Source organism: Ammospiza nelsoni, chromosome 8 (assembly GCF_027579445.1).
Source record: "Ammospiza nelsoni isolate bAmmNel1 chromosome 8, bAmmNel1.pri, whole genome shotgun sequence".
NCBI classification, from domain to species: domain Eukaryota; kingdom Metazoa; phylum Chordata; class Aves; order Passeriformes; family Passerellidae; genus Ammospiza; species Ammospiza nelsoni.
In genome coordinates this window covers 25,696,256-25,719,606 of record NC_080640.1, presented here as the reverse complement: position 1 = coordinate 25,719,606, position 23,351 = coordinate 25,696,256, and the positions used below count along the sequence as shown (strand labels likewise).

The 23,351-nt window shown below is 39.0% G+C and overlaps 1 protein-coding gene across 1 annotated transcript in view; it reads right to left on the bottom strand.

The window, feature by feature from the left end:
• The window catches only part of NRG3 (neuregulin 3), a 335,008-nt gene that overhangs the window by 76,612 nt on the left and 235,045 nt on the right, over positions 1-23,351 (bottom strand). The window contains exon 3 of the mRNA XM_059477250.1: positions 18,611-18,684. Coding sequence (XP_059333233.1) covers positions 18,611-18,684 — 74 coding nt within the window. The remainder of the gene's footprint in view (positions 1-18,610; positions 18,685-23,351) is intronic.

The window sequence follows — 23,351 nt, the reverse complement described above, 5'->3', positions numbered from 1 at the left end:
TAGCATCCATCTCAGCTAAGTTAATGTTACAGGACTCTACAGCTTTGGATCCCATTCACTGCTTTTCCTAGGTTGTGCTTATTCCTGCTTTCTCTGCCCATGGCCATTGAATTCAGCCTGCTCTCTCTTTGTGCTTCTGTTTATTTTTGTATAAAATCCCACACATGGAAAAGGGGCTTCCCAGTTTTTTTACACATGCTAGCAGGAGAAGGGTGGCAGTGGCATTTTAAGGGGTTGCTAAAGTTTCAGAGTCAGGATGCTCTGCTCTGCCATGACCTCACCCCTGCTTCAAGGGGGAACAGCAGAGATGTTAGACATGAGAATGGACAGCAGCCACTGCCCCACGCTCACCTGGAATGCAAAGAAAGCAAAACTGAAGCCATTCAGCACTGGGTGCAGGAGGTGCTGGTACCAGCACACACAGCACATCACATTTCTGTGTGCTGGTGCTTCCCTTCAAGGGAGTGCTCAATGCAGCTGGGAATGATGCTACTTGTGATGGAAAGGTACAACCCTTGCAGTTGTTCTGGCCTGCACTCCACTGTTAAATGGTGTATTTAGTGCATTTATATCTTGGAAAAAAAAAGGCTGGCTGCTTACATTTTTTTTTTCTCAAGTTATGCCATGAAGAAATATAATTTGCCTTTTAATAGAAATGTCAAGGACCCATTCCCTCCAATTTACTATATAGATTTTTAAATCCCATACAAAAATGTTATAAGTTTAGTAGGAAAAGACAGCATGACAGCATAATTTTATACAACTGGTTACAATTATTACAATAGCAGCTTCCACACAGCTCTCAGTGATTTTTCAAGAGCATTTACAAGCATAAAGTGTGAGTTAGGAAAAAAAAAAGTAATTTGCTACAGCTGTGCCAAGTGTATTAAGGAAATCAATCAGCAGTGACACAGATATTTAGAAATGAGAGATATTTTGCCCATCTGAGAGCACAACTGTAAGATTTGGTGACGTTAATAGACTTTTTTAAATGACCAGATTAAATAAAGTGTTATATTTTAGCTTAGATATATGGCACATTAAAAAAAAAAAAAGCAGACAAATGGGTTAGAAAACTATTCTGGTTGTTTTTTTCACTTATGGGGAGAGTGAGATCAATATGACAGAGTATGAGCCTAGGAAAAAATGATGACAAAGGCACCTCTCTTGCAGCTGCAGTTGTGAACAAGTTCCTTCTGCTCAGACAGAAGAATTTGCTCCTTCTTTTTCAACCATAATGGCATCAAAGATATTGAAGTATTATTGCCAGCTTGTTTTCCTAACTGCTAATTTCACAGAAGGTTCAGTTCTGGCCAAACCCCTGGGTAAAAACTAATGTTATAATTATATGCAACAGACACAAAGCCTTTATTTCAACAGATGATGCAGAATGGAGATTTACATGAAAGACTAGAAAATCAAGCAAACTTATTTCTTAAAGGGCATGTTGAACTGTTGAACACAGATACTAAAAGGAGCTTTGAGAGCATAAGGGCAATAAGAGAACAGAACACTTTAGTTAATTAGACAATAATGAAAAAAGCTTATTAGGGAAATTTAACACACTCACAGAGAAGTTTATAGAAGACAGCAACCCAGTTCTTTTCCTTAAGTGATTTTATGGTGATAAAAGTTCTGCAGATTCATTATGCTCTAGATTGATTCTTTATTTACTTTTGAAGATATTCTCATGGGCCAAAGCACCCTCTTGACCTTGAACTTTGTGCTTTTGCCATTAGATTGCTAAAACACCCAAACCAGATCAGAATAATACAATAAAGACAGGCTGTAAAGAAACTGGGCTGTGAATAATACATGTAAATTATGTTGAAAGGGGACCTGTGAGAGTTCCACCTGTGAGGGTGGAAGACGGACAAAATTGCTTTGCTTCTTTAGGGAGAGGGGCAGGCATACCAGTATTTATACAGCAGGCAAATTAATTGGCTTTTGCTGAGCTCTGTGCTGCTGCAGCTAAACTGCTTCCACAACCTGACCTACATAATTTCCAATTTGCTTGGGAATTTCTTTATTCAGCCACAGGACAGCACAGCACACACAAACTGCAGAAATGATCTTGGAAAGTCATGCAGCCCCATATGGAATAAATTTCTTGCAAGCAAATTAAAACTTCGTAAAATATATTTGGCAGCACAAAATTAATCAGTTCAATCAGAAATTGCTGGATTAAAACTCATATAATACAGTCAGGAAGCTGGTATAGTAATTTAAAAGTACTGTCAGTTGCAATTAGCAATAAGCATCTAATTTATGGGACACTCCATATCCATATCCAGGGCATTGCAGCAGCACTTAGATTTATACACTGACAGCCCTCATTTTCTCTGCTGTGCTCATTTCTCAGTCTCCTAATTTTCCTGGTATACTCAAACTAGGAAAAGCTTGTAAGTTACCCTGCCATATGAAAGTTACAAGTTTATCTTCCAGATTGCCTACTCTGAAAATTCTGTATTGTTTTTGGGGTCAAATGTTCTTGCACAGCCCTGAGCAGAGCTGTAAAGTCTCCCAGTGACAGTGCCTCTTCTTGTGCCAAGCAGAAGCTGCACAGGGAGTCAGATACAAACAGCTGCTATCTCACCAAGCAGTTTTCATCCTGTCCATTGCCAGCTTCCCAGTCCAGTGTTTGTTCTCAGATTTCCTACCCACTACCCAGATATTCAAACCAAGGCAAACACTAAAAATATCGCTTGGGATACAAAAGAGAAAGAAAGACCTCCCAGCCCTAAAATTATCTATGAAAATCTACAGCAGCATTAATCCATTTCTGGGCATTTCAGAGGTATTAAAAAGTCAATTTTCACACTGCCCAAGTATAACTTAAAAAAAATTACTTATGACATAGAGGAGCCTACATATTATTAAATATCCACAGATATGCCAAAACTCCTCTAATAATTTTGCACTTTCTCTTTACTTTTTACTTTTGTGTGAGAAATTTTGCATTCTTACAGAGAAGACACATTATTTTACATTCAAATACTGGTGCAGCTGCTAGTACCTAAAACTTGAGAGATTTATGGATAATAACACAAGTGCAAAATAAAAGAGCACATTTGGATGCATATCAAACAGCAGCTGCATCAGTCAATCAAACTGCTGGACAACAGATTCAAGTCTACAGATAAATGTAAAATACAATTCCTCAGCCAGACCAACTTCTTCAGAAAAATACATTATGTATTTCCCAGTACTGACATGGATAATGCAGTATTTTTCTCCTTGACCAAAGCATGCCACACAATTTGTTTTCTAAGCCAACATGTGCTAAAGCAGAAAAGAATAGCCATTCTTGTGAATTGCTATCAATAAAAAAGCAGCTCCTGTGTCAGTCAGCTTGTGTAACAACAAAAAACCAGATAAGTATCAATGCCAGAATCTCAGCACATCCCACTCTGCACACAAAACATCCTCAGTACTTTTACACAGTCACTGCTGCAGGATGCACACACTGCAGCTCCCAGTCACTTCACTTATTCTGACATCTCATTTTTACAGTGTAAATACCACACTCTGCCCAAAGGAAAACCCCTCTGTGAATGCCTTTTTTGTCATGAACAAGAGACCAAAATGAATGACCAAAGCAGTCCCACTCAAACCTGACAACTTCATGCACTTGCTTTTAGTCTTTATCAATCAAAACCACTGAAATAAAAATAATGGTATGGAGGAGAGCTCTGAATTGAATTCTTGATTGAAAAATCTGTACCAGAAGCCAGCCTTGTCTGAACACAGCTCTCATTAACAACTCTGGCAGTAAATGGCATTTTGAATTTACCATGCCCTAGGGAAAAGCAGATATAAATCAGGGCACCCTGTGGTCATCACCTAGGGATTAACATTTAGTGCAGTGATCAAGCAGCTGTGTCTATTCTAACTTTTCTTTCCCCTCTAGCTTTTTATGGCCAGCAGTTTAAGACACTCAGCAGCCTCAGAGCATCCCCAAGTCCCTGCTCAGCAATGTTCCTGACCCCAGAGCCAGAGCCTGACCCTGAGCCCAAGGCAGCAATAGCACACAGGGCCCTGCAGACCTGAACACCGAGTTTGCTCACATCCATCACAGCGAGAATGACTTTCCTCCTGCTCCTCCTGGCCTTCCACCCCTGCTGCTCCACTGTCTTACACAATTAAACCCCCACAAAACTAATCTTAAAACGTAATGCTTGTCTTGTATTCCCCAACTTGGATTTGAGGTTTTTTTGAGCCAATCCTGTACTGCTGAAATATTTATCTACTCCTACCGCATATAATCTGCTGGTAAGGGATTTTGTATAAAGAATAAAATAAGATGTGGTTAGGCAGTAGTATTAATCTGTTCTCTGATCACACAACTGAAGAATCTCTTAGCTAACGCCTGGTACATAGCTCTATTTACTACTTTTTAAACTTTACTATCACTCTTGGCAATAACAGTTCCTTTGCTGCTGCTCTTTCTTCTGCTCAGACAGGCCATCTGCCATCCTGCTCTCCAAACTATTTGTCAGCTGCAATATCTGCAGGCCCTGAAGGATATTATAGGTGTGAATCACGTTCATATTGTTCGTCCTGTATTTTGGGCTGAGGACAGGACTGTGCTGTAATGAGACACTGACTGCAGAGAAACAGCAAAAGCCCACAGCAGCTAGAACAGAAGGTACATGTCATAAATTTTCAATGTGCACTTCCTATCCCTTAAAACAAATTTATTCAAATTCTCCCCTGGCAATCAACTTTAAGTGGTTTTCAGCACATGTAGATGTTGGCAAAGGATTCCAAGTTATCCACATTAGGTTTTCTCCCTAAAACTGACCACTTTTCATTAAGCAAAGTAGACACATTTTATCAGGGAAAAATGTGTAGATGTTACTCAGATTAATCAAACTGGAGAATCTCTGGAGTGATTTTAGTGGAGTAATTCTAAAGATTGAAGCTCTGACAGGCAACTTGTCAGCCAATGAAGGGTTGTTGAAGGTAAAGCACGCTGTAAAGATGAGCTGTGACTACTAAAAATTTTGGTTTATGTCAGCACATAAGAAGGAACATTTTTATATAAAAGATCAAAATGGGAAGAACTCAGCCTGGTTGTTCCAAACCACTTGATTTAGGGTCATGACTGGAAGGCAGGGAAGAGAAAGCCTCTTTTAATACCTTTTTATTTTTGACCCTTCTACACATGAGTAATTTTTATTTTAAGGTTTGAGTAAGTCTCATTCTCATCTTAGTAAATCCATTCTGACTTTAAGCTTCAGGAATTTTTATTTTCAGGACAAACTCAGCTGGAAAGCTAAAACATACAGGAGACTTTGAAGTCTTATTCTGGGCAGGCAAAGACTCATTAGCATTCATTTTAGCAAGTCTCTTCACTTGAGCAAAAACTAATTGGATAGTACATAGAAAAAAACTTTAAAACAACAGGAGCAATGAGAAAACTCTCACAAAAGCACTTTTTTAAAAATCTCATCCACTTTGTCCATCTTGAAGATGCTGTGCAGCAGGGAAGCGTAGAAAGGTCTGGATTTTGTGTGACATAAGAATAAGAGATTAACTATCAAAATTCTGCTGAATTTTAGAAAGATTTTATAAGTACTGAACACTATTGACCCAAGAGGCAGATTGCTAATGTTGCATTATTTCATTCACTTGAGATATACCTAAAGTGTCCCAAATTAAAAAGCTAAGCAAGTTCTAGCTCAACCTAGCCCAAGACTAAATATAAATATATATATATATATATATATATATATATATATATCTATATATCTATATCTATATCTCTTTTCTTGCCATCTTCCTTTTCTTTTTTAGTTTTATCTTATGGTTAAAAAATAAAAAAGAAATAGGAAAAAAATTTCATTTTCATATGTGCTGAATTCCAGCAGTCAGCTTTGTGATGCTTCCAAGTCACTGAGTTCAAGTGAGCATTTCAGGATTTGTGATGTTTTGCCAACACAGCAGGGTTGATGTCCCTGCTCTCAATGCAGATGTACCCCAGCAGATACTGAATAATTTCCCTGTACTAAGGAGCAGACATAGACATTGAGCAGCTATGACTTTGAGTCTTCCTCAGGTTGTCTTATTGGAGCTTCCTAAATAGTTAGAAGACTTGATCTTTTCTATAGTATCACCTTAAAACTTCTAAATTTGGCTTTTTCTTAATTTTCCATATTATAATTAGTCTCTGATGGAGCAGGAAAATATATTTTGTCCATTTTCTACATAGGAAAGTTAAGGTTATCTTTATTCATACATATGCAGGGTGGTATGAAAAATCAGGCACAGCCTTTCCTGCTTTCACAACAACTTCTGGTAAGAGCTTTCTGACTAAGTCAGGATTGAGGAAAGCAGAAGTCCTGGAGGGAGAAATAGTTACCCTGAATGTACCTCGAAAGGCACAGAAAGCTCATAAAGCAAGAACCGACTGAAATGGGTCATGATCTCCCCAAGCAGATGCATCTCTATATTTATCAACCACCATTATAGTTGTTGACACCCTAAGGAAGTGTTCTTATCACCACCCCAACGGGGCCCAACTTGTCATCTTTGCTTGCAAACTCACATAGTAACATTGCCCCTCAGAATCACACAGGCACCAAATTGCTTCGTTTGGAAAAGACCTCCAAGACTGAGCCCAGCCACTAACCCAATACTGTCAATAACCCAATACTGCTACACCGTGTCCCCAAGTGCCACCTCCAGATGTCTTTTGGATACCTCCAGGGATGGTGACTCCACCATTCCTTGGACAGCCTGATCAACCTTGTGGTGAAGAACCAACCTAAACCCAGCCTAAACCTCCCCTGTCACAACCGAGGCCGCTTCCTCTTGTGCTGTCCCTTGTTACTTGAAACAAGAGACCAACCCACCCCTACAGCCTCCATTCAGGGTGTTGTAGAGTGTTAAGGCCTCTCCTGAGCTCCCTTTTCCCCAGGCTTTAGTCACCATGTTTCCAATGCCAACAAAATGAATAATAAATTACTGAGAATGGCATTGGTGAGCAGCATTTTTACTTGGAGTTCTCTGGACATCTACACATTTGGCTTAACCCAGTTTCTTCTGAAATAGGTAACCTCTTCTCCAAAAGTGTACCAATTGCATTTTAAGGCTTTAAAAGCATTTAAAATCTTCAAATATTTATGGAACACTAAACAAATCCTGACCACAAGGGTTGCTTAAAACATGGAGACTGATAAAGACAATAAATTAATACAGAATTAATAGGAGACCAAACTGTGAAAGACAGCTAGATCAGACTGGAACGCCAAGTCTTTACAGAAAAAAAAAAAACCTCTTGCTTTTATATATATTAACATATATACATATTTATATTTACAACTGCTCATCTCCACAGACCAGCAAGCTCCTTCAAAAGGACACTCTTCTCCCGTCAGTGCACTGCATTGTCTGCCAGATGCAGATGGAGCCATTCAGGGACAGCTCCTCCAGCAGCAGGAGCCAGGCTCCCACATCAGAGCTGCTCAGCTTCTAGAAAAAGTCTTTTCAGAAGGACTCATTAAACCCAGAGTTAAAATGCACTAGGTCACCTCAGTATCAAGAAAATGGCAAATGTATGAAGTAAAACACAAATTAAAACAAATAATTCAGCTGGATGCCTCAAATCTGCTCAATATCTTTTAAATAATTATCTTGAGAAACAATACCCACCAGTATTTTTTTCAGGACTGAGACCTAAGTCAGTATTGTAAACTCTAGCACCTTCTATAATATAGATGAGCATTAAAGCAAAATTCTGCGTTGTGCTCTGTCTAGGGTAGGGCTATACTGCAAAAATATGCTTTTCACTACAGTAGAAATGTCAAGTTTACCAATTCACCACTACAGCTGCCTGGGAAATAGCAGAAAAAGGCTAAAAAAAAGGGAAAAAAATCTACAACCACCAACCCTAAAAAAGACACTGACTGACCCACTCCCTTTTTCTGTGCTGTGATCTAGGCATTCACCTGCAACAGAGCAAAATCAGGTCAAGGACTTGAACCTGTCTTTCACCTGTCATGGACAAGTATTCTGTTCTCTGATAATTCTGGGCTTTTTTTTTCCTGTAACAGATAAGGTTCCTTCTGAACCTGAAAAAGCTTTCACAATAAAAGCACTGTCGAGACACAGAAAACCAGTCTGTATTGAAAATGCAAACTTTTTTTCAAGAAAAAAATCAGTTTTGCCAAAAGCAAACAAAACAAGAATCCAAGTTAAATTTAGATGCTGCTTTTCACAAGCAGCCCACACAGTGGATATTTTCTCCTGATAAGCATTAGGTATTAACCTCTCCCTGTATCTTCAGAGATAACTGGAGCCAACTCCTTTGGAAACAAAATGAAATGTGGACATCTGTTCATTGTAAACATTTAGGATACTAAATTAAACCGCAAATTATATTTTTTTATTCCGTTATGGAACAAAAAAGTAAACATTTTAGATAAGGACGAAAGGGAAGCCTAAATGAGACAGACCAGACAGGCTGTGAAAAGCTGTTTGTGATTAAGACATTCATCTGGAAGATTGGAAACAGAGGAGTCAAATCTTGGTGTCAGAGAGGGAATAGAGGCCACGTGCAGTGACAGTGTGGGAAGGAATCACAGAAAAGCACATGGCAAATACTGAGTGGAAGCAAAGACTGGCAGAGAGAGACAACTCACTAACAGAAATATAATTCAGATGCTGAAGGAAAAAGCCCCTCACAAATGGGCAGGGACATTAAGTAGATATGTCAGGATAGAAGGTAAAAGATTAAAAACCCAAACAATCTGGTATCTTAGCAGCATGTGTAATACACCCAAATCTTCTCTTGCTAACTCAGCTGAGGTGTTCAAGTGGTTGGGGAAGACAAGGCCAAGGAGCAGAATTACTTGCAGAAAGGCAATGGGCAATGACAGGCGGGGCTTTGCTGTTCCTTGTTCTGTGTTTCAGTACTGTTTCTTGGGATGACCATCCAGAGCTGGACTGTCAAACCTGTTACTCAGGCTGTGTGCAGAAGTCACAAGAGAAAAGAGCTTTCTGTCTCCCAGGCCCCTTATTAATTTCTGACTGTTGATGACAGCAAACAATTGTACTTCTTCCCCTAGAGCAAACAGGAACCTGCAGTGAGAGCGAAGAGCCAGGACCCCTGAGGGCAGGGTGCTCACTGAAATGGCTGGAAGTGGATCTGGTCCTGCAAACACAGCCTCATCAAGAACTGCCTCGTCCAGTCTGCTCTTTGGTTTGCTCCCGGGACAACACTGAGCTGGTTTGTCTTTAAGAAATTCCTGCCATGAGCAAATTTATCACTGAAGAGTATGAATACATATGTTCATGGCTGGCAATTTTGACTCCCTAATGGTCAATACAAAACCCAATAGAAAAAGCAATCATACATGGCATAAAAGTCATGTGAGGACAATGCCATCTTGAAGGATTCATTAACAAACATTTACCAGTCCCAGAGAGATCAAGATTCTATCTTTTGATCTTTCTGATCCAGGAAATAATAATTACATAAATTGCTGGGTTTGCACAGTTAAGTTTTAACCAGAAGTGGCTGTTCCCTGTTGCTAAATATAGAAATGTTTTATGTTAGGCCTAAGAAATGAGCCTGAAAATGCCTTCAGGAGTCCCAGTACTGATTTTATTCAAAATCAGCAAAAGATTATAACTTTGATGTGGTAATCAAACTCATAGTAATACTGACCTATAATGTTTTCAGTAAGATCGCCATTCTTGTAGGCAGGTATGTACATACACATTGCCCTCACAGAATCTGGTCTTCACAGCGACACAGAGCACTCACTACTTTAACTTTGAGTGATACTTATTCCTGGTTTTCCTTCATGAGCAGAGATTGTTCAAATTAGCTGAATCAACACTGATAGAAGCTCTAAGCCAAGTGAAAAGTCTAACAACAATAATTGCCTTAATGAGCATCCTTGTAGTGGAGTAAGGACTTAATGCAAAGAGTGAAGATCAGCTAAGGGCACAGGGGCTCTTCTGAGGTATTCATTTTGAAAAGATGATCAGAACACTCAGCAGAAATGCTCTTGGAAGAAATTTTAGCTCTCACATATGAGCCTCTTAATGTTTTTACTCTCAAGGCAGTGAGTGTGCATTGGACTGATCCTCAGCTTTGTGCTTGTGCAGTGCAGAATTTGTCTTCCTGTTGTTCACTACCTAGCCTGTAGCCACAAAACTGTACTCTGGACAGACCACAATAGGAGGAACCCCACAGCACCTGCCCCCACCCTACTGCATTTTTTACTAGGATCATCTAATGCAGAACCACTAACAGGAGGTGGCAAAACATTCAATTCAGATTAGATTTAATACAGATACATTAAAAGACATAGGATTAACTGCCAATAAGAGAAATCCATCTCCTCTTTTCATGTGTCCTTACTAGCTCCTGCACCAGGCAACAACGCCTTAAAGACCTATACCATGCCATATACCTATACCATGCCATCTCAACCAGCCATGAAGAATTCAACATCAGAATTGTGATGTAAAGTGAAATAGTATTGCTAAGTAAGATCCTCTTGGACAACTGAGTAGCTAATTTACAAAGACAAGAACCCAAAAAAATCAATGTTTTCAGTTAAGAATTTTTCTCCTAGGAGGTCCAAAAATGTGATCTGACAAGTCAGTGATTGACTGCACTTTATCCATCCAGCCAAAATCAGGGAAGCCCTTCCAAAAGTCCATGGGAGATTGACACCAACACCAACATGTTGTCAGTGAAGGGTACACGAGTCAGAAAAGTTAGTGACTGAGGGTAACAGGCGAAATAAGGGGCTCACAGGGTGTCACAGAACATAGACTTCAACCATATTTGCACTTGCACAGCCACGGAATGGCCAGCAGCAGATTTGGGAAACCACAGTGTGTTTGCAAGAGGGACGGGAGGAGAGGCTGTTTCAGAAGGTGCCTGTTCTGGGGGAGCTGCCCTGCCTCTCACGGCGTTCCTGGGATGCTCCCGGCGGAGCGGGAGCGGCGATTCCCAGCCGCGGTCCTGGTGTAACACGGCACCCTCCCTGCACAGCCATCCGCTGGGCTCTGGGACACTCCACCATCAGAGGGTAAACCTCCCTAAAACACACCTGCAAAAACCACTACACAAAGACCTAGAAATTCCTGAACTAGACACAAGTCCCACATTTCACAGATGAATGGCATTTTGGAAAGGCGGCCTTCAAACTCCCCTGCATGAGGTGGCTTTCGTTTCCTTTTTGGTTTATAGCAACCATGGCTTACAGAAAGACATGCTGAAAACTTCTTGTTGGCTGGGATTTGTATTGCTAGAGATCCCATTTTCTTTCTTCCTTGGGATTTGTACTGACTCCATATAAAATGACTTGTTCAATTTCATTATTATCCTTCCAACCACATGCAATTTTTGAAGAAGGAAACAAGTGGTTTTGAGGTTTGTTCAGAGTTTTTTTTCCCTGCTATCAAAGATACTGCATTTGCCTGATTCCAGATGCTTAGTAAGAATGTCTATAAAGATGCAGCCTGCACAAAATGAATTCCAGAAGACCACCTATAGTGTAAAGGCCATGGCAAAACCAGGCATAATGGAAAACTTCAGATTAAAAGTTTGAAAAAGAACCAATGCTGAGTAACCAGATGCCAATACATTCTTGTCTTCCAGGAGAAGAGATGAACAGAGAAGAATAAGGAACTAATGTTTCTTTAAAACTAATATAAGAATTTTGGTCTAATTCAGATTGAATTTTCCTATTTTTCCAAATAAACCTGTATGACTTTTTATTTTAATGTTATTTGAGCTAATTCCTAAATAAAGATCCATATGAATTTAGTAAAGGCTGACATGTAATTTAAAACTGAAATATGAAATGGAAATAAATTGTAACGCCCTTACTAATATTTCTGGAAAGAAAGCCAGAAGGTGTTGGGAGTAGTTGTGCAAACCCATTCCTGGTTTGTTTGTTTTTTTTTTTTTCCAAAAGGACTAGCAATTTAAAGAAAGTAGGGAAAAAACATCTCTGTTATGCACACAAAAGTAATGAAAGCAATTCAGCTTAATATTTGGCAACAGCACTCACATGAATGCACTTTTTTTACCTGTTTCGACTTAAAAAAAGCAACACAAATTTAGAAGACGAATGAACTCATGATACTCTCCTCTCCTCATTAGAAAAATGAGGATTCCCAATGTCCTTCTAATTTTGAAATCTATTTTGCAGTACTGACAGAGAAAACAAGGAATTTAAAAAAATACTCAAAAACATCTATACTGCACATTCTGGACAAGTCACTGTTAGCTTATCCATAGAATCAAATATTATAGATGCTTCCTACAAATTTAAATTTTGCATTTAGGATTGTAAGAAATAACATTATCAAAACTGCCACTGATTTTCTTTGCCCATGGCATTAGTGGCAAATCTGTGACTTCAATTATTCTCTCTTTGACTTTAATGTTTCAGGACACTCTGATAACCAACACATTCACGTTTCCAGTTATCACTGGTGAACACTTTCACTGAACCTTTGTTAATGTCGCACTTCTAGTTTGGAACATTCCATTCCAGCTCTGCAGAATAAAGCCTAAGTTATTATTTTAAGGAAAAGAAAACAAAACCAGCAACAAAACAAATCAAAACAAATCACAGAAAGTCAAATTTTACAGCTTCCATACAACTCAGACTTGAAAACACATCATCTTTTATTGATCGTATCCCAAGGTCTTTACGCACCTGATGATCAAAGAGGAGGGAAAACACGTCCCTCACTGCCTCAGGGATATCTTTTCTTATTTTACCTTTCTGATGTTTCATATTCCTCAACCTGTCTCTCATTTGAGGCATTTTTCTCGCCTACAGTTAAACTTATTGAAACTTCTGGAGAGATTGTGTTGCTTTTCTTCTTTATTACTATTTCAATTAAGGCAATTCCTTCCTTTCAATCCATTAATGCATCAGGACTCATCTAAGTTAATTTGTGATGCATTTGAACTGGAGGAACTCTGGCTGCACACCTTTATGAAGAGATTGCAGTTGAGAGAAAAATCAGATGCACTTGATGGAGGCTAACAGATCTTCTACTGACTTGTCATTTTTGGGGATTTCCCTTGACTGTAGTCACCACATCTTTTGTTCTCTAAACCGATTTTTACAAGCCATTAGAATACCACCCTTTGATTATTTAATTTTTGTAAAAGATTAACATCCTAGAGCAGTTAATGTTTTTTGTGAACACAGTGCTGGTGTGGCATTCTGCCATTAGTTTGATAAAATAACAGCCACTATAAAAGAAGTTTGGCCTACAAGCTCCCTCTTCATATGCTTTTTCTGAATAAAACAGTCTTGAACAGATGAAATAATTAATGCAGAGGACTTAAAACTTTTCTTTTTAAGACTACGTTAAGTCACAAAATTTAGACTTAGATCTAGATTTCAAAAGTTCTTTCTGGGATTAAGTAAGTCCCATGTTAAATCTGTTGAAGAAGGACTTGTCATCCACAAAACTCAGATATTTCCACCTCTGGGTAGTCTCCCACTCCTAACTGCCCCTATTTCCATGCAACCTTTGAAGTCCTTCCAACAGCAAAATCTTATTTTCTCCTATACCTTCTAGAAATCAAAATAGGAGAAAACCCAAATTCAGAGGGAACTCTGACAAATTCAGAAAGGTTAAGTAGATTTAACAAAAAATTATTCAGGCCCTAGAAAATCAGTCAGGATTTTCTGACTGATTCAGTGAGGAGCATAAGTTTCATTGTATGTATTCAAACTATTTGAAAATATATTTTAGAGATATTTCACAATGTCGATGCTCCTTATCCTCTATTTGATAAGAATCTCTTTGCAAAAAACCTTTGTGGTGTGCAGTGCAGTAGCACAGAGTTCAAAGCCATGTCTGCTTAAAGCAGGAGGCTGAACTTCCTGAGTTCTCCACACTTCTCCTTCAACATAAATTATCCTACGATCTCACAAATACAAAGCTATATAGGGGGAGTAAAAAATAAAATGAAATACCTAAGATTTTTGCTTATTTTCTTGGGGAGATTTTTGTTTTGAGGACATTAGTGGGAGTCCTGGGGTTTTTAATACATTTTTGGAAAGACATTTTTTCATTTGTAACCTAGCTATAGTTGTGTTTCTTATTTACAGTCCCAGTCTTCCAGAAGAGGGAGTTTGATCCTTTGCTACAGTAATCTAAGAATGAGCAGCTGCAGGTTCCAGATATGACACTTGCAGGTTTCTCTTTGATGAGATTCAAAGAGTAACGTGTGCCATGTTGTCTGGCACAGGTTGAAGTGCTGTAAGACCACAGGCTACAGCTCACTCAGTGGGAAGAAGACAGTTGACATTTGAAAAAGCCAGTTTAACAAAGCTCAAACATAACAACATGGAAACCAAGAGGAAAAAAAAATGAAAGTTGAAATGAAGCTTTTAACAAAGCACAAAAATTTGACACATTTTGCTGTAAGTTTTGTCTGGAAGCTGAAAATTCTTGAAACTCTCAGAGCAGGGATGCCAAACAAACCCTGTTTTCTGGTGGCTGGTTCACACAGATTATGAGTGAAGTATGATCATATAACAGAAGAAATTATGTGATGGGGGGTTGATGCAACGGCAGGAGCATGGCCTGGTGATCTATAAGCTTTCCAGCTCACTCTTACTCTTCTAGGAAATAATGCATTTATTCTGCAGAAGGATTGGATAACATTCTCAATATTTAATAGAGGATCCCTCTTTACTCAAGCTTCTGAGTCAAATGGGACAAATGGGAATGTTAATATGATGAAGAAAAAATTAATACTGAACCGTGTAAAATTGAAATACACAATTTGCATAGAAAAGTAGCTTTCAATGCAAAGAACAAAATACTTATAGGTAAAAAGGAGCAATTTGGTAAAATGAAGTAAGGTGATAAACTCATTTTCAATGTCTCATTCTCCACTTTGGAATATGCCCACAGAACAGACAAAGCTCTAAAGGTTTTACTTTGCCTCAGTATAAAAGCAGATTATCTGCAGCCTACATACAACTTACCTTTCAGGACTCATTGGGCTAGGCAGGTCTGCTCCAGAACACTATAAAGGACAGTACAGGAGTACATTTCTACAACTTATGCCATAAATAAGTTCCCAAGCCTACAGATACACACAGGACTACAGAAAAATTTCTTGTGCATTAAGTTGTATTAAGGTTGTACTTAAAATGCTGAAAATAGAAGTGTTCTACCATTGCTGTTAGCTGTATTTACAGAGGAGGTAGCCCAGACAAAGAAAGCTGAAATAACATTCTAAATATACTTTCCTTCCAGCATGTGACTGCTCTTTCTGTTCTTTTTGTCCCATTATTATTTCCTCCATATAATGGAGAAGATGACTGAGAGAGAGAGTTCAGGGACTTCTCCTGCACACTGTTAGCATGGCTGACAGATTTCCTCCTCAAACTGAGCCTGTGAGCCTGGGTGGCTTTGCCATGCAGCCTTTTCCCCTGTTGGTGACATTATTATTTTGTTAGGTTCCCACATGTCTGAGGTTCCCATAGTTTAGGCAAGTTTCTCTCATACTTCAAGATTACCAAACTTCTCAAACTACTTATGTTTGGATTGTTTTGGATTCTTTTTTAATAACTTTCTCTTATAGCCAGAAAATCTTGTCAAGAATAGAGATATTAAGGAAAGTGGAAGCTGTTACATCTGTGACACCTAAAGGTCCAGTCACAGAGCCTGTGCCTGGAGTGTTTTGACATTGGTCTGTGTGTGTTTTAAATTTTTTTTTTCTTAGGACTTGAATCCTGTCTTTGAGCTGAAGGAAGGTAGCAGGTGGCAAATCTGATTGCAAGAAACCATGGATGCCAATTCAGGAGCTCTGAAACACCATCTAGTAGTTTCAAAAAGTGTTTCCTGAAAACACGATCTTAAATACCTTCATCAGTTACTTGAATTAAACTACATGGATGTGATCTAGCATTCATTAATCCATATTAAGTAATACATAATTTGTATTTATATCTGTGATGCAAAGTCAAGACCTGCCTAATACACATCTAGAATGAGGTAAGAAGCTGGTGTTAAAAGTATTGCAGGGCCATAACACACTATTTTCCACTATGCAAATGATATGCAAATAACAGCTACACTGAACAACCTTGGTTTGTTTTAGCAGGCTATTTAAAAAACAACAACCAAAAGATGCTTTTGCCCATGTACATAAGTAACAACTTTATAACAAAACTGTTGCTATTTATGAAGTGACTGGTGCAGATTCACTTTCCAGTCACGACAAGGGTATATTCTGAAAATACAACCTGTGGTATCACAGGCTAGGTAAGACATGAACATTGCTTCAGTACTTCATGCATGCAAACTTCAAATAAGCTGAATGTTAGCAGATGTGTCATCAACAGCACATTCACCACCAGGAACACCCTAAGCAACCCCATGAAACTCAATGTGCTGGACTTGTTCATAAGGCTTGACTGACACCAGCCAGTGCTGGCTCCGTGCAGCCCAGACAAAAGAGCCCTCATCGCATTTTCCAGCTTTCAGAAATTTAGTGTTGCATTAAAAAAATTGCTTCTTTCTAAAGCCACCTCCAAATTCACCCTTCAGCCATTCTCTTTCTAATCCAAACACATTCAACCACAAATCTAAGTTTTGGCAGTGCAAACCCAGAGCCTTTGAAAATGATAATACTGTGCTTGACTACTTTGTCAAATACTTTTTACACTCCTCAGGTTATGCAAATTACAAACACTTCTGCTACTGAGTGCTACTTATCAGCATGATATTACTTTTTTTTCCTCTCACCAGAAGGAAGAGAACTGATTTAACTCCTGAACGAGATGTTGTCACTGTCCAGCTGCAGCAGAAAGTTTAATTATCTTCCTTCCAGGCTCGACATCCTTAGAACAAGTGCATGTGTACACATGTACACTGAGATATATCACATTATGCCAGCACACAGAAATGGACCTGAACTGGACCTGTCTTTTCCTCTTTTGAAAACAGACAAGACTCAAATATAAGTTAAATTTAAAAACTGACTAGAAACATATCTAACTCATGTTAACCTTCTTCATTCATTCCAGAAGAGAGGCTCCTTTTGGGCCACAGGTGTGTCCAGTGGACCCATGACAATGTCAAGCCAAAGCCCCTCCTCCTTACATACTCTAACTAATACCATTTTGAAAGAAAATTTCAACAAAATAAAAAAAAAAACAGTTTTTGTTTTCAGAAGGTATAAAAAGGCTGTTTCAGGAGCACTTAGCCTCACTATCATGTGGCTGAAAACTGCTCTGGAAACAATCCAGCCAGAACTCAACTGGAGTAAGGATCTCCTACTGAAGAGAAGCAACCAACACAAAGAAAGAAACAAAAATACTGTCTTGCACCAGATAAACACTGTTTGGGACTTTTGGTCTTGTTAGATGCAGCCTAATCTGGGAGCTTTTTGGGGCTTTGTGCTGGATCTGCACGGATTTAACCTCTACTCTTGAGAGAGTAAAGCCAGAGTCCCCTGTGAAAACCAGGTCAGACAGAACTGTTGTTCATCAACAGTCCATTCCCACACTTCTAGAACACAAACTACCTTTTTCCTTGACATATACACAGCTTCTGTACTGACACATGCACATACAACTTGGCTGAGGTAAAATCTGCCTGCTCACTACAAGCTCTGCACTTTACCATTAAAGGTCAAGCTAAGGAGAAAATGAACCAAACACAAAGCAAACCAAAATGGGAGCTACACAACACAGAGAGCTACAAAGCAACAGGTGCTTTTGGAAACAGGTTTTCACATGGAAAAGCACAAGAAAATAAATTAAAAAACACAAAGACTAAAAAAACAAGCATTGTTCTTCAAAAAAAACCAAGCCAAAACAATTAAAATCTAATTTTAAAGAGTACTCAAAATCAGATGACTTAATATGCTACAGTTTCCAGGTATGTGAACAAAACCAAGAGATTGGATATGACCCTTTGTTGTACGTCACTTCATTTAAAAATGTAAGATAAACATAATTAATTGGATTCGCCTTCAAAAAATTAATCTTCGATAATATTTTTGGCATAGTTCTCTTAGTCAAGAGAATTTGGAAAGGGAAACAGTGGAGTAAGAGAAGATATATGCAATGTTATTCTGACATGTAGAAAGTTACTTTGCCTCCACATCTGAAAGTACATCTTTATTATTTTTTATGCAAATAGACAACAAATCACTTGTCCAAGTGAAAAATAATTAATTTCCATGTAAACTGATATAAACTGCTTCTAAGGAGATTATAATCTCTTCGGTGCCACACAATGCGCATTTATTTCCTTTTGAAGGAACCACTTTGCACTCTATACCGGGTTTCCTTTTAGATTATGTAATTTTACTTGTTGTTGAGTCGAAAGGAGAGAAACACAAATGTTTTGGCTCTAAGCAGGGACAGTATTATTCCAAACCATAAGGAACCGTGTCCCCTGCTGGAGCAGCACACGTTTCACAAGAACAGAGACTGGATGATGCGGTTTTACCCTACCAGCAAGAGCATCACACATCTGCAGTGGCCCCCAGCAGGGACTGTCTGACTACAGGCAAAGGGTCATCTCACACGGCAAGAGCAGCCTCCAGCACGGATTGGAAATAGAAGAAAAACATTTGACGTACTTGGATCTGACAAGATTGAGTCGGTTTTCGGCAAAAATTGGTCACAGCGGACTCCTTGGTAGCCCTCTTTGCACCTGAGGAAAAGGGGATAAATGACAAACATACGCATGCGGCAGTGAAAGGTTAATCTCAAGGCACCAAACCAACCCTGCCAACACAGCTCCACAATACGCAAGTTATTTGCACTCTAATGGGAGCATGGTTATTACTGGAACACAGTGGAAGCAGGTAAAATCATTTGTGTTTCAAAAAATTTCCCCTCAAACCTTTCGATTATTTTAGAAACTAGGAAAACAAACATTGTTCTAGCACAACCATTCTTTTATACATCAATTCAGTGAAACAACCAAAGAAAAAACCAGTATAAAGTATGCATAGCTACAAGTAAAATAAACTCTTCAGGTAACATAGCACTTTATAAAGCTTCCATGCTGCACAAAACATGAGACAGACAACTTCTCTTTGGCTGTCTGAAAAAGCTAGCCATTAATTTTAATACCAGTTTATACTGTGCTTAGATAGACATCACCAGGCATTGTTTGCAAGCAGGAAGTTTAAGATGCCTGTGAGATTAGATTTTAAAGCACATAAACCAGAATACCCTCCTGCCTCAAAAACAAGAACTGGCTTTGACTGAGATTGTAATACTATTATTTATCTTGAAGCCTTACTTTGAAGAAATTCCATTTGCTGCTTTTGAACTGTTCTCAGAAGTCTCATTTTAACTAAGCGTATCAGAATCGGATCTTTAATTATTTATTCGTCAAGCAGTTTTTCAGAGGAAAGTGATGGACACTTTAATTATAAATGATAGCACCAGGGATTCCTTATCTCCCAATGCTCTTGCACATCACATAAGCAATATGCTCAAATCAGCATCACCAGCTTTCATTAGGGTTGACAACTGCAGCTTGAATGATGTGATAATGTCAGGAGAAGAAGTTATCTGTTCCTTCACAATGTTTGTACTCAGGCCTCCTCTAAATGTTGCCTTTTAATACACTTTTGATTTTATAAATTAATGGTTCAATGAGAAGTGTATCTCACCAGCACTGACTCAAGAACATTTGTGAGAAAATATGTAAAATATGTTCCCATCAGACCAAAAATGTAGTAAAAATCTGCAGTAAGATTTTAAACCCCCATACATATAATATTTCAACACCTCCTTTTTGACCTTTCTCCCTGATGGATATGAGGTACTGCTTAGGAGATCAGCTTCCTCCCAGTACTTGCCTGTCTATAAAATAACTGATTTGAAAAAACTGTTCAGGTTTTGTTTCATTCAGATCCCATGACAGCAGCCATAAGCTATCGGTCAATGAAAAAATGTTCAATTAATTAAAACTGTCCACTAGTCAGAAAAACTGAAGCCCACATGTACTCAGGTACTGACACATGCATCTTCTGCCTCTGATTAAGAAACATCAGAAGCTGCCTCACATCAAAAAGAAACCCTTCTTCACAGTCTTGAGAGGAGCTGGCAGACCTCATACAAAGTTTAAGTACAACCTGCCCTAGTGGGGATTCTTGCCTTTCTATGAGCATTTTCTATTCACTTTTTGACACACATTTGTACCTGCCCCGGTTATAAATCCCATATTACAGACTTAAGACCCTCTATGCTACACTGTTGGTCATACAAGCATGTGAGGAGAGAGTCACAGAGTGGTATCTCCTGGAAGAGCTGTGCCCCGTGCTCGTGGGTGTGCGTGGACGTTTTCACTTACCTGTACCTCTGACAAACGTGCCACAAGAGGAATGTGTTTCTTTCAAAATTTAGTACAGAGGTAGATGATACTCCAAAGGACAATCTTTTAATGAAACACCATAACCTCACACTCAGACAATACCTACTATGGTGAGACTGCACCTTGAACGCTGTGTCCAGCTCTCTGTCCCTCAATACAAGAGGGACATTCAGGTGCTGGAGCGAGTCCAGAGCAGGGCAATGGAGCTGGTGAAGGGAGTGGAACACAAAGGAGGAGTGCTGAGGGAATTGGGGAGGTTTAGCCAGAGAAAAGGAGGCTCAGGAGGGGCCTTACTGATCTCTACAGGTCCCTGAAAGGAGGGTGCAGTGAGGTGGGGTTGGTCTCTTCTCCCAGGTAAGAAGTGACAGGATGAGAGGGAATCGCCTCAGACTGCACCAGGGAAGGGTTAGATTGGGTATTAGGAAAAAATTCTTTACTGAATCTGTGGCCAGGCATTGGAACAGGCTGCCATGGGAAGTGATGGAGTCAGCATCCCTGGAGGTTTCCCACACCACACCTGTGTAGATGTGGTGCTGCGGGACACAGTTTAGACATGGGTTTGGGTTAACAGTTGGACCTACTGATCCTAGAGGGCTTTTTCAGCCTCAGTTATTCTAGAATTTGATGGCCAAACATAGCTTGGTTTTTTAAACTGCATTAAGTTTTTCAGCAAAGATAAAAATTAAGTCTTCTACTTCCCTTAACAAATTCTTTTTTGAATCTCTGAAAGCAAATAATAGCAATAATTGCTCTGCCATTATGACACCTGAGTTCAAACTTTTGCACGTTAAGCCCTTAAGCCTTGCAGAATATACATTTGACAGTTATAATGCTACAATATGATAAAAGTTGATCATGTGGCATCCCATCATCTCAGCTAAATCATCTACCATGTGTCCTAAATAGGCAGATGTGATATGCACACATGCTGCTCATTGGTATCACACCTCTAGGTAAGAGAGCACAACAACCCACTGCAGAAAACCCTACAAAAGCAGCACTGTGGTGACACATACAGCAGTTCAGCAAAGTCCAAATGAGGTCACTCAATATTGCCATATGCAGTGTGAATGATCAAATACATATTTATGGATGCATCAAAAAAGCCATGAGTTACCAGAGAAACCTTGAGAAATGCTTAGGTGCAGCTCATGGTTTCAGAAATGATCACTCAATTCCGAGACAAACTAATGTTTATTAGAGACACCATTAAAAAAAAAAAGGAAAAATAGAAAAGAAAAATAATGTGGATAAAGTATTGCCTGTAGGGAAGCAAAAGCATGATGTGCATGTGGGACCCCTGCAGTAAAGGCTGGAGAGGACAGCCTAAGATCCATTCCAGCACCAGGAACAGCTCCTCTCCTCTTCTGAAGCACTGCACTGCATCAGCAGGCTTGGGCTTAATGCACACCATGGCAAAGGGGTCTAAAAATCGTGTTAATTGCAGCCCCTTTGCAGAGTAAATAGGGAAAAAAAAGGAATTCTCTTTTTGCATTCAGTTTTTCACCTAAATGAGTGTGTCTGTCTAGGCTCTAGACCAAAAATATCATCAGGATTGTACTGTATGAATGGAATTAGCTAAATCCTTCTGATTACACGGTATGAAAAGGCAAGCACAGGTAAAGCTACTCTGCACTGCTGAAATGCTTGCAAACAGCATATCCCTGATAAGTGCTAAATTCAGCTAAGATTATTTCATCATGTCTTCCTCACTTCTTTTTTTGGCAATGTGCTTTCCCAGATGATTTTTTGAGGTCACCAGTAACAAACTGCATTGTGCATTGCACTTTGTGAAGTCAGCCACAATGACCTCTGTGTGAAAACTTGCAGGCAGAAACACATCTCTCATTCCTCGTGAGAAGCCTTTTTCCCTTTTTACTTAAGCACATTTGCACCTAACTATGAAAAAATAAGTAAGAGACTTTATTAATTCTTTCATTGTTTTGCTAATGTTAAACAGTACTAATACATGTTTGTTCTAGTCAAATAGATCACAGACACTTTCTGTGGACATTTTCCAAAACTGTTTCTTGTACAACCTTATGGAGCCAAGGGACATTTCAAATAGATGACTGTGTCACTCATAAGACTAACACAGCACTCTAATTTTTAATGCTGGATTCATTTGAAAAAGTAAAGTGAATGGGGGTGAGGGTGGAGCAAATTGCACAATAAACAAAGATGAATAATAAAATAGATTTAAGACAGCAAAAAGGGAAGAAAGAGAACCTACATAGAAAACATAGGGCAGGACATAAAACTTTAGGCCAAGAAGCCAATACTATCACCACTTACATTTTCCCCAAAAACTTCCATATAAAGCTCCACACCCCTATTATGCCTAAATATTACTTGTCAAGGGACAGGAAGGTGGGGATGCAGAAGAGAGAGTGGCAGCAGCAAACTGCAGAGGCTAGGAAAGAAGGCAGCACTAAATCCCCATCCCTTTCCTCCTCCTCTCTGATATCCATCCATCTGAAATGGAAACAATTCTCCCTTTTCCCCAAGTGTGGTGATCACATTGCCTCTGACCATGTGAAGAAGTAAGCAGAAAATGGCTTTTCTGCACAAAGAATTTGCGAAAAATAAAGTATACAAGTTCATTTCAAATGAAAATTTTGAAAATAACATGTGGCATCTCAGGGACAGACTACACCAGAAGAGAAAGCTGTAGGACTACACACCAGAAAAATAAGCATGTCATAGGCCAAAGGTGGTCTGTAATATTAAATAAAAAAAAAGTCATAATAGCTCAGTGCCCAAAAGATTAACTTATATGAACCTATAATCTGATTCTAGTCTCATAAACAGGAGTAATCCAATTTGAAAGATGGAATTAATAGTACCTATGAAAAATGAAATTTAATTTTTGCAGTGAATCCAAATCAACACACATTTCCATCCCCTTGTAAAACTGCAAATTGGCAGTCTCAAAGATGATATTAATTAGAATGATCCATCTCAGTGGATCAGTTGCAAATTATTTTCTC